This window comes from Cebus imitator, unplaced genomic scaffold (assembly GCF_001604975.1).
Source record: "Cebus imitator isolate Cc_AM_T3 unplaced genomic scaffold, Cebus_imitator-1.0 Scaffold371, whole genome shotgun sequence".
Taxonomy (NCBI): Eukaryota; Metazoa; Chordata; class Mammalia; order Primates; family Cebidae; genus Cebus; species Cebus imitator.
This window is the reverse complement of record NW_016107686.1, coordinates 370,231-382,464: the sequence shown is the minus strand read 5'-3', so window position 1 is coordinate 382,464 and position 12,234 is coordinate 370,231. Positions and strand designations below refer to the sequence as shown.

At 34.2% G+C, this 12,234-nt stretch overlaps 1 protein-coding gene across 3 annotated transcripts in view; it reads right to left on the bottom strand.

The window, feature by feature from the left end:
- The window catches only part of CNTN6 (contactin 6), a 294,828-nt gene that overhangs the window by 160,275 nt on the left and 122,319 nt on the right, over positions 1 to 12,234 (bottom strand). For all 3 annotated transcript variants that reach the window (XM_037730963.1, XM_017507288.2, XM_037730964.1), the window contains 2 exons: positions 7,119 to 7,245; positions 85 to 260 (listed from right to left, as the gene is read on the bottom strand). In XM_037730963.1, coding sequence (XP_037586891.1) covers positions 85 to 260; positions 7,119 to 7,245 — 303 coding nt within the window. The remainder of the gene's footprint in view (positions 1 to 84; positions 261 to 7,118; positions 7,246 to 12,234) is intronic.

The following is a 12,234-nucleotide window of genomic DNA, read 5'->3' as shown; positions in this document are numbered from 1 at the left end:
AGCAAAGCTAGATTTTAAAGTATGTTTATCAGAAGAAGAGTATATTTTCAGAGACACAGATTACAAATTTTACCCCAAACTCACATGCAAATTGGAGCTTCGCCTTCCGACTCAGAATTGTCCCCAGAAGATTGGTGGCCAGGCACTGGTACGTGCCAATATCTTGATCTGTGTGGGGGCTACTGATTGTAAGACTACCCCCTTCCAACCTGTAGTGATAACTCATGGTGAAATCAATGTCTGTGCCATTTTGCTTCCACCTTCAAGAGAAAAACATAAAAATATGCTTATAATATATAGAGTCAATCACTCTCCGTCTTAAACAACATATAGTTCTAATTCCTGCAGCTATGAAAAACAAAACATGATTACATGTGGAGATAATCCTACCAGTTTTATCAAAGGTAACTGTCTTGGTGAGCTGGGTGATATCAGTAACTAGATTATTTGAAAGATGTACTTTTTGTATGCTACATTCACCCAAATGTATACAAAGAGGAAACAGAACTCTCAACGTCAGAAATAAAAATTAGACAGTCAGTCAATAATACTGGCCAACCTATTCCTTTAGCGACTTTTCAAATAACATACACCTTACCTGAACATCCACAATGGATAGAGCAAAATTGAATGTCAAAATGATTTAATGACAGGAATTCAAGAAGCATACATTACAAATGGCAAGAATAATTTTACAATGCCAATTCAAGGCTGATAACAAAATACTAATAACCTGACTACTTTAGAACATGATTGCCTCTGTTAGTATGTTACTTGGAAGACTGATCATGTTGAAAATATTTCAATGGTACTTGGAAATGCCAAATTAAAATTGTACTTTAGCAAAACAAATGCTGTTTGAGAAGTTTTTATTTTAAGAAGCAAAAAGTCTCTTGGCTTAGCTATTAGTCAACAATTTTTTAGTGCATAAATTAACTAGCTGAAGGGTCTTGGAGTTATATTTACTTTCAAAGAATCATAATTAGTTTTAGAAATTTCATTTGGTCATTTTTAAGACAAATGAAAACCTGATAATTATCCCTAACCAGACTCACTTTTCCTACCCTGATACTCCCAACTCCATCAAAATCTCCAAATATTTGGAAGCATGAATCTTACATATTTAAAGAGATGCATTCCTAGGACACAGGCTATGTATAGTCACATAGACCATTTTTTTTTAAACAGACACTTAAAAATATTGAATAATGACAACCAGTTGTACATGTAGAAAAATACCTTTTCTCATTCATTGCTAGTGTCATGGCTGAGGTCTCTAAAATGAAAGGCAGATTAATAAGAGAAAAAGATATAATTTTATCTAAGTTCTCCTTCAAAAAAAAAAAAAAAAAAAGAATTCTAAAAAACAGGAAATCCCTTGTGTTTTTATGCTAGTTTTGATGAAGAGCAGAAGTATAATTGTAAAAAGAGGGTATGATCTAATGGTAATAAACTGGCGGGAAGTTAGCAAGGCATTTGTTCCAATTCTTTCTGGTTTCTCTGTGTCTTTAAGGAAGAAAACGATGTTTCTTTCCTCTGGGTACAGAAAGGATAACTCTGGAATAAAGCTTTTATGACCTGCTTCAGAGAAGAAGAGTGAGGAGAAGGTGAGAATGATCTTCCTGTTTCTGCTATTTTCTCAAATGCCAAGGCGCCATATTTTGAGATGGTGTGACCTGAACCCCATCATAGTCATCTAAGAAAACAAGCGAATGATCTTTTCCCACGAAATACAGCCAATTTCCAAACCATGTTTTTTAGGGTTTATACCATCTTAGCTATGATTCTCCCCTTTACACAAAAATCATATTAAAAATATTTTGGTGGGAGTGTTTTTTTAATGACATTTTACAGAATTAATTCAAAGAGGTTGGGTGCAGGGGCTCATGCCTGTAATCCCAGCACTTTGGATGGCCGAAGTGGGGAGATAGCTGGAAGCCAGGAGTTTGGGACCAGCCTGGGCAACATGGTGAAACCCATTTCTAGTAAAAATACAGAATTAATTCAAATGTCATTGACTTCTTCAGATGCATTTTCAAACATCCCATGGGGATAATCTGGCAAATGCCTACCAATGTAGAAAAGAAATATGAACTTAGGTGATCCTCTAAGCTATTAAAGATGTGATGTGATGGATCAGATATCAAGTCAATCAAAGGTTTTGAACCAACTTTGTTAACTTTTAAATTATTTAGCCATTTCCTGCACACCTGAAAGTTGAAAGACATCAAAGAGTGCATTTCATTTGCTTAGATTTTCTTCCATCTTTTTTTTCTAGAGGCATTTGTAAAGGCTGTTTCTTGTTTTCAATATTAGGGTAAAAAAAAGAAAAAAACAAAATAAAACGCTTCAAAACTTCTCTTTCTTTAGGCCTTTCTCAAGACACCAATATTCTCCTTGCCAGCACTCTAATATAGTTTTTGATAATGTGCTTACAGGGTATGATCTTTAGACGTCCATGTTTGCTATCATTTTCAAAGCAAAGGATATACCATACTTAGTTTGCCAGCTCTTTTTAATTTTGGAATCAATCACTGAAATAACTGCTGTCATCATTACATGCTCCTAATTAAGCTCAGTAATTGTTTTTCAACACAAATTCAAAGTTGTTGGCTTAGCTGCAGCAAATGAATTTTTCACAGTATCCCCATAATCATTCTGATCACTATGGTACAATGATTATTAAACTTCTCATATAGATCAAAGGTTCAACTCCTGGTGAGGGCTTTGTCCTAATTAATATGTGTAAATCAATGGAGAAACAGTATTAATGAATTCAAATAATTGTCATGCACACATTTCTGATAGAATTGCATACTGACGAGTGTTTTCCTATGATGCAACCTAGAGAATATATTTTAAATGATTACTTTTAACATCTGAATTAATATCATATTAGTCCCAGAAAACATAATGGATTTGAACTAAAATCTTGACACTTTTTTGGGAAACATCCTTCACTTTTAAGTAGTTCAGTCCTGCCTCAAGAATAATGGCTGAGCCAGGCTCAGTGGCTCATGCTTGTAATCCCAGCACTTTGAGAAGCCCAGGCAGGAGGATTATCTGAGGTCAGGAGTTCAAGACCAGCCTGGCCAGCATGGTGAAACCCTGTTTCTACTAAAAAAGATACAGAAATTAGTGGGGTGTGGTGGCACATGCCTGTAATCCCAGCTACTCCAGAGGCTGAGGTAGGAGAATTGCTTGAGCCCAGGAGATAGAGGTTGCACTGAACCAAGAACACACCATTGCACTTGCACTCCAGCCTGGCTGACAGAGTGAGACTCAATCTCAAAAAAAAAAAAAAAAAAAAAAGAATAAGGCCTGTAGGCTGTGTTTGTTGGCAGTCCTTCCATAATGCCGTGTGCAAGTGTGAGTGTGCGTGTATGTGTGTGTGCCTGCATGCGTGTGCACTTGTGTGTGTTGTTGTTTTTCAAAACTGGGCTTTGCTTTAGAATTACTTGGTATATTTGTTGAAAGTATGCATTTCTTTTTTTGAGTTTTATTTATTTTTAATTGACAAACAATGATTGCACATATTTATAGGAAAAATATGTTTCCATAAATGCATACATTTTGTAATGATCAAATCAGAGTAATGAGCATATTCATTAACTCAAAAATCTATCATTTGTCTGTGGTGAGAGTATTCAAAACGTTCTCTTCTAGCTATTTTGAAATATACAATAATTATCGTTAACTATAGTCCCTCTACTGTATAAAGGAGACTGGTAGCTTATTCATACTAATGATCACTTTGCACCCTTTGACCCAAGTGTCCCCTTTCTCTTCCTGTCCCTCCTTGACCTTCCCTGACCCAGCCTCTGGTAACCTCCATTCTACACTCTACTTCTATGAGTTGACTCTATGAAATCAACTTTTTTAGATTACGCATACGAGTGAGATCAGATGGTATTTGTCTCTCTCTGCCTGGCTTATTTCTGAGCCCATCCCCAGGCCTCTGACAGAGAACACCAAAATCTGAATTTTAAGTCTCTCTGGGTGATTGATGTACACTGAATATGACTGCATTACCCCTGTGGAAAGAGTCCTAGTCCCAACTTTAACATCCCTTGCTGCATATACTTGAACAAGGTCTCTGATTTCCCCAGAGGTCATTTCCACAAGTAATACAATATGTGCCAGAATGTATATTCTGCTTATCTCATAGGATTGTTAAGAGGATCAAGTGGGGGAAATGAATAAAAAGAACAGAAGGGCAGAGTGACTACTATTATCATTTTTCCTTAGAGGCCTAGAGCTTCTCCAGACTTAAGGTTGGGTTCATGACTAGGGTAGAGTAGACTCATTTACAGAAAGGGAGTCTCATCTGGTGACCAGGTAGAGAGAAGATGTGTCAGAAATCCTTTTTCTGATAGACAGTATATCCTATATAGAAATAATTAATGTGTATGTTATTTCATTTTTCTAACTGAAATATATATGCTGAGATAGAACTAAGTTTATTGCTACATGATTTTCCTAGACTTTCCAGGTATAAGCAACGCTTCCAAAGCATCATCTTTGGGTAGCCCATTTTTCTTCCCTTTGCAGGGCTTCCTGACTGGACTTCATATTCTCATGTGTTATGTGGTCTTTGAAAGAACAAAGGGCAATCCTTTTTCATGGGAAAGCCTAAGCTATTTCAAAAGGATTGCTTTTAATGTTGCCCATTTTCCCTGTGAGATTTCATTTGCTGTATGGAATTTACTAAAAGAAATAAAATGTGTCTTAAAATCAAACCCTGCCTCATTTTACGAATAAGGAAGATAATACTAGGAGAGAAAACTGATTATTCCAAAGTCACAAATGGATTAATAGAGCTGTGGCTAGAAATAATAACTCTTAGTTCTAAGTCAAGGGTTCTTTTATATTGCTTTATACTGTACTCAAAAAACCTCAAGTAATGTTGGAATCTATGAATTATAAAGACTTTCCCTCTAAGACACACACATACACACACATAAACAATCTCAGGTGAAAAAAATTGTGAGGTTTATTTTAAAAAATAAAATTTAAGGTAGAAAGGGTCATATTAAAACTGAAATTTTACATTTTGTTGCAATGCACACTATCTGAAACACCTCTGTCCTTTGCTTTATTATCAATAATATTGGATCTGCATCTGACATTTAAGCAATAAAAAATTATTTCTCACTCTCTTTCCATAGTTTCTTGCCTATGAGTAAGTGGAAAAACAGGCATTGGGGCCTGCTGGAGGGTGAAGGATGGGAGAAGAGAGAGGATCGGGGAAAATAACTAATAGATACCAGGCTTAATATCTGGGTGATGAAATAATCTGTACAGCAAAGTTCCATGTCACAGGTTTATCTATATAACAAACCTACATATGTACCCTGAACTTAAAAGTTAAAAAAAAGAAAAAAAAAAGAAATACACTGAACCAGGTTATGATGGTTGGAATTAAGTACCCAAATTACTTGTCTTTAGCTTTATCTTATATTCAGAAAACTTTAGTCTATCTTATATTCAGAAAGCTTTCAAAAATTTATAGGAATTCTTATATTCTTCCTTTACTAACCACTAGGATCAAACTAATTAGCTCTCAAAAATAAAATTACTACTTTAAGTATTAGGTGATCTCAATAAATGTATTAATCAAATTTTCATATATTTAACCATATATTAAACTAATAAGACAGCTCATCATTTAAGAAAAACTAACAAATCAAACTCTGAAGTGAGTGACCCAAATTTGTAAAGTGAAGGATCTTCCTCTAACTGCTAAGTTGCATTGGTTTAGGTATGATAAAGACAAGGAAGCTTTAGCATGTGGAATGAGAAGACGTGGTTTTTCAGCTCTTTTGCTATAAAAAGAAGATGCTCAAGTTGGCTCAAAAAAATACAAGATAAGGTAGAATTGCCCTTAGCTTTGAAGTCATTTAGCTAATTAAGTGCATTTAAGTCACTTAACTAATTAATCTGGACAATTTTAGGATCTAAATAATTTTGCACATCAACAGTGTATTTATACTGCAAAATAAAATTAGGCTAAACCAGCTTATTTTGCCAAAATAGACTGAAATTGTTACTTCGTGTGTGTGTGTGTCATTTCAACTTCACATCTAAAAATTAAGACTTAAAAAATGCTTCTAAAACCCAAAGCTACAAAAGTTTAATATTTATTTTCTTTGCCTGCCTTAACACTACATATGCAGTTTTTACCAACTCAATATCCTTATTATTTACCTATGTATATTTATGCATGTCTATATTTTCAAATTTGTAAATTCTACCCACAGTATGAATCAAACTCTGCCTTTGCTGCAACTTTGTAAATAAGAACAAAAACATTACTGATCCTTTCTCCCTATAATTCCACAAATAATATGTGAGAAACAAATAGTTCTTTTTTCTTCTTATTTGCCCAGAATAAAAAATTCTCTTTCTGCCTTAGAGGGTACGTAGGTGTCTTCAACATATTTTTCTAAAATCAGTATTTTTGGGTGACATGACCCACCAGTGAAGTCACATAATTTTATCTGAAATAAATCTAGATATCCATCTTGATTCATTCGTTATAGAAGACATTTTCATAATCATTATATATGTAGCAACAGACGCTGCGGTCCCACATTGAGGTAGGGGTGGGAGTGCAAAATGGGCCTGCATTTTAGTCTTTCCAATTGGGGAAAAAAATCTTTCTTTCATTTCTCTATTTTTTTTCTTTTCTTTTATCTTTCTTTCTTTTCTTCCCAGCTTCCTGTGTTACGTGCTTCCTGTCTTTCTCTCCTCTCTCTCCCCTTCCTCTCTTCTCTCTCTCTCAATTCTTACCATAATATGGCAATGTATGGCACCAATCTCAAGAATAAATGTTCTAAGCAGACCTAATCAGTAGGATGGAAACATAATTATTGTTATCTGGAGCTAGAGGGTAGGGGGATAATTATTGCCTGTAAAGTGTCATGAGGGAACACCTTGGGATACTAGAAATACATATATCTTTATCTGAGGTATTGTCACATAACTGTACTCCCATAGAGAAATTCCTTGAGCTGGACACTATAAATTAAAACATTTTAAAACACACTTTATTTTGTGAATGTTTTGGTTCAGTGACAAAGAACAAAATACTGTGGTGCCCAGAGGTAGGATTTTACCTATAATGAGGTGAAGGGTGACCATTAGCAGCACAATTCAGGATGATCTCAGATTTTGATAAATCCAAAGGAAAAATGACATCATGCGGCTCTTGAGTAAAAATAGGACGGCTCAAAAGACCATCACCTGGGGAAAAAAAAAGAATAAATCACATGAAAAAACATGGCCCTGTTTTGAATGCAAGTCTATATGAAATATCAAGTCAATACACACATTTAAAATCATTTTATTTTAAAACAATATCAAACTCACAGAAAAAAATTATAAAATTGAAAAAATAATTTTTTCTCTTGTAAACCAATCCCCTATTACCCAAATAAATTAGTTTATATTTCCAACAAAGGGCATAGCCCCTCAAAACCCAACAATATCAAGAAGTTAACATTGATTCAGCACTAAGCATCTAAACTTCAAGTCCCATTTCCCATTTTTTCTAATAAAATACATTTTTGTAGCTTTGTTTTTGTTGCAGACATTGTCTCACTCTGTCACCCCAGCTAGAGTGCAGTAGTGTGATCATAGCTCACTGCAGCCTCTAACTCCTGGGCTCAAGTGATCCTCCCATCTCAGCCTCAGGGGATTTAAGCAATCTTCTGTGTCTTTGTTATCAAAATAGATGCAACGTCTAGATCAGATGGTTGTTTTGTGATTTAATAATATGCTGTTTATAAAATATGTCACATTGTGCCTCATAACGAGTAAATATATAGTCATCAAATTATGACATTCATCATCACCATTATTACAGAGAAGGAAACTGAAACCCAGGAAGTTGAGTCATCTTTTCCAAATTTACCAACTGTCTTATGATACAGCAAGAAATTAAACTTCAGTTTCTTGATTCCCTCTCCATTGTTTTCACCATCCACTCAGATCTGCTACCATCTCCTTAGTCTTCTAAAATATTTGCAATTGGGTAAAATTAGTTATTTTATTAACCTCATCTTATGATTATAATTTTGGTACTTTTTATCACTGACCTAGAAGTATAGACAGCTAGAGATTATAATTCTAGCCTTGTCAGTTACTGGCTCCCCAATGCTGGACAAGTTACTGTACCACCCTTGTTCTCTGATTTCTCAGTTGTTAAAGGAGGATGCTATGTCTTATATCTTAGTGTTGCTGTAAATGATGATTGAGAAAGAGGATTGAAGATGATTTACTGACTTTTCTAACATCAATGCCTAATGAAATGTGTAAGACATTATAAATACAAATAACAAGCAAACATAAATTAATGATGTCTGAAAAAGAAAAGGAACATATTCTAATACTATTGATTCAAAATCACTTAAAGAAAAAAAACCTTTGGAGTAAAAACAGTCTGATCAGGCTCAGAGAGGTGAAGGAGTTCTTGATTTCCTAATGTTGTCCTCACACCCTATAGGATTTATTGGTGAAATAACAGCATTGTGAGAAATCTCCTTATAGCTTCCAAATGTGGAGATAAGCAGATTTGTATGTACACAGATGGAAGAGTCATCTTTTTCTTTTACCCCTTCCTGGCTGAAGAGCAATGAAAAGGACTTCTGATCAAAAAAAAAAAAAAAAAAAAAAAAAAAGGTAGTGGGGAAACATGGATAGTAAAGCTGACTCTATTTAACAGACTAGTAACGTCATGCCTATGCACTCAGAGGTGAAACCTCTGAAGTCCACTAGAAAAGCAATATATCTCCCAATGAAATATAGCCTGATGCCTCTTCCAACAATAATCTTGTTGCAATTCATTAAAAAAGAAATCTCAGAATAGAGAGAAGGACCCAGGTACCCTAAAAAGGCTGAACTTTCCTTGGCCCCATCATTCTCTCAGGCTACAAAATGTGAGTACTCATGATATATGCCATCTCCAAACTGGAGCTAATAAGAAAAAAAACTGTTCCCAAATATAATAAAAAGAGAGTTCAAAAAATATATTTCCCCATTATGTAAAAAGTGAATTTTCTGTACACGGTTTCTCAAGCATGAATAGTAAGAAAAGAAATGGAATAGTAACTATGCAAATATACTGCAGCAATAAAATAGTAAAACATGGCATGACCAAGACAGACAAAATACCCAATCTAGAAGAAAATATAACTCCACAAAACCTAGGGAATTTCTCAAAACTGTTTTATGCTATAGATAAGAACATGAGTTTTTTAAAATAGCATAACAATGGCAATATGAAAAAAATGCATGGACAGTAGAACCAGATAAATTTGGAGACTGTGAACCTAAGGATACAAATTGTAACCCAGGCGGCATCAATAAATAACAAATAAATCAATTAGAATAGGCAAACAACAAAACAGAAACCCACTGAAAGTAACATTACTGCTCTAATATTTTGAGATGATTGTAATTATCTTACATAATTTGAAAAAAGCACAGATAATGAAACAATGAGGAGAAGGTAATGGATAAGAAACATAGATAAAGATGATTCAGCATAAAAATCCTTGATGTCACTGAGTTAGAGAATCAAACACATGTATCAGTAAATATCGTTAAGAAAAGTTACTATAAATGGAAAGAACATATTCCAGAAATAATTGAAAGAGTGAGTACTCAACACCAAAGCATTTGCTGACTAAGTGACTAATATTCAAAGAACATCAGGAGGAAGCTTCTTCAAGAAGACTGGGCAGAAATAGCAAATTAAGTAAAAGAGTGAAAGGATGGGAACTGTAATCCCTGCACTTTGAGAGACCAAGACAGAAGAATCCCTTGAGGCCAAGAGTTTGAGAACAGCCTGGGTACTATAGGAAGACCCTGTCTCTACCAAAAACAAAAAGAAACAAAAATTAGCTGGGCATGGTGGTGGGTGCTTGTAGTAGTAGCTACTTGGGAGACAAGGTGGGAAAATCCCTTAAGCCCAGGAGTTTGAGGTTGCAGTAAACTATGATTACACTGCTGTACTCTGCCCTGGGTGACAGAGTAAGACCCCATCACACACAAATACGCACACAGAGTGAAAGAAAAAACTAAAAATAAGCTGGGATTTTAAACAGTATCATTTTATACCAGAAGACAATGAAGAAAAGTCTATGAATATTCCAAATGAAAGGGTGACGTATTTTCACCAATGTATCTTTAAAGTATAATGGCATCCAACAGACACATTTGAACAATTAAAAAAACTAATATAAAAAAGCTAAAATGAAAAATAACATAGATGATTATTCTTAAAGAGATCACTTAACAATGAAATACATTCATTTAAATATTAATCAATATACAGATCTTGAAGGGGGAATAATGGGGAACGCAGGATACATTCAAACACAAAACTTACACTTAAGAACTCATTAGTTTTAGCTATAGAACAGAATATAAATGCCATAAGCTTGATAATATAAACAACAAAATAGAAAAATGAGGAGTGAGCGAGGGAATATAATTAGAAATGTATGACTGCAAATATCTTTCATAGCAAAACGTCTATAGATACATACATGTGTACATATATATGTACTATGGTATTTACAAAGGTACTCTGACCTCGTAGCATCATTCATTGTATCTTTTAACCTTACAGAAATTATTTAGAAAAAAATTATTTGTTGTCTCAAATCATTCATTAGAAGTTCATACTATTCATCATTTTTACTTTGTTTTATGTTAAATAAACATCTTATTTTTTTTTAAATGAAGAAAAGAGATGGGAAATAAATATGCTGAGATGGTAACTTAATTATTGATGGTGGGAATATTAATGACTTTTGTGCAGATCTCCATAAGATCTCTTTAAAATTTCCAACCCTGACCTCCTGCAAAAATAAGAAAACCTCGTTGAAATAATGCATATTAAGCCACATGCATTATGCCAGGCACAAAGCAAGCATACCACAAATGCTAATTCAGTTGCTTTCCTTTACTTTCTCCCAGAGAAAAGTCTGTTTTAAACTTCATGTAGTCCAAATCAGGAGTATAACTTGGCTTAATAATATCCAATATTTGTGAGAATGATTAGTGGTTTTCAAAAAACATATACATACACCAGTTGCCAAATTAAATCCCTATGATGCCTTTTGTGAGATGCACATTTCTGTTCCCATTTGATGGATGAGAACTTTAACCCTAATGACATTTTCTAACAAACTTCAGTTTATTTTGAAAGACACAGAAGTTTGGTCTTGTTGAATTATCATCAGTCATTTGATATCATTCATGTTTTTCATTTAAATTTGTTTGTTACCAAATTTTTAAAAGCTTGAATTCACAACACTTGATAAGTCAAATATCTAGTTTTCAACTAACTGTTTAATGTCCTTTGGTAAATTCTTAGATTTTCCCTGTACTGTAATGAAATGATTAAATAACAGCAAGTCTTTATTGTTTTGTCTGTACTATCAGAAAGCAAGGACAACATTGGTTTTCTATAAACGAACAGCTGAAAACGTGACAATATGACATCAAAAACAAGAAATCAAAATGCTTTTTCAAATACTTTTGTTTTAAGAATGGATTAGAGGATAAGAATGGTGTTGGTATTTTTCAGCCACTGTAACAATTAGTGAGTAATTGTATTGAAGACACATACTACTATACAATCACCAATGTTTATAATGTTAAACTCTACAAAATGTTTTATTTAAGAGGCTGGGCGTGGTGGCTCACACCTGTAATACCCAGCACTTTGGGAGGCCAAGATGAACAGATTGCTTGAGTCAATTTGGCAGTAAGGCAAGAACATTGCAATAGGTGGACACTGAAAAATAAATGCTTCTAAGTGATAATTAAATGAAAATCATACAGTACTATTGAAAATGCATATAGGGGTTCTGCCCTACCTTTCTTCCTCCATTATCTTCTATGGAATTAAAAACTTAACTTGATGATATGACTGCAATATTAGATCTAACCTACCAGTATCTAAAGTTCATTATCATTCCCTAAGTATTGAGAAGTTTTGATTGTAATGCAGTCACATTCTGGCGTTTCTGAATGGCCCAGGAACCATTTCATGGAGAAGTAGCTCTTAACCTATGGAGAGCCTCAAAGGCATGTTTAATCTACTTTAGACCATTTCTTGAGCCATGGATAACTGGACGGGAAGTTCATATGTTCTTCTTGGGCTCTTGCATTTCTCTCTTCCGATAATTTAGATTTTTGTGGTTTTTTTTTTTTTTTTTT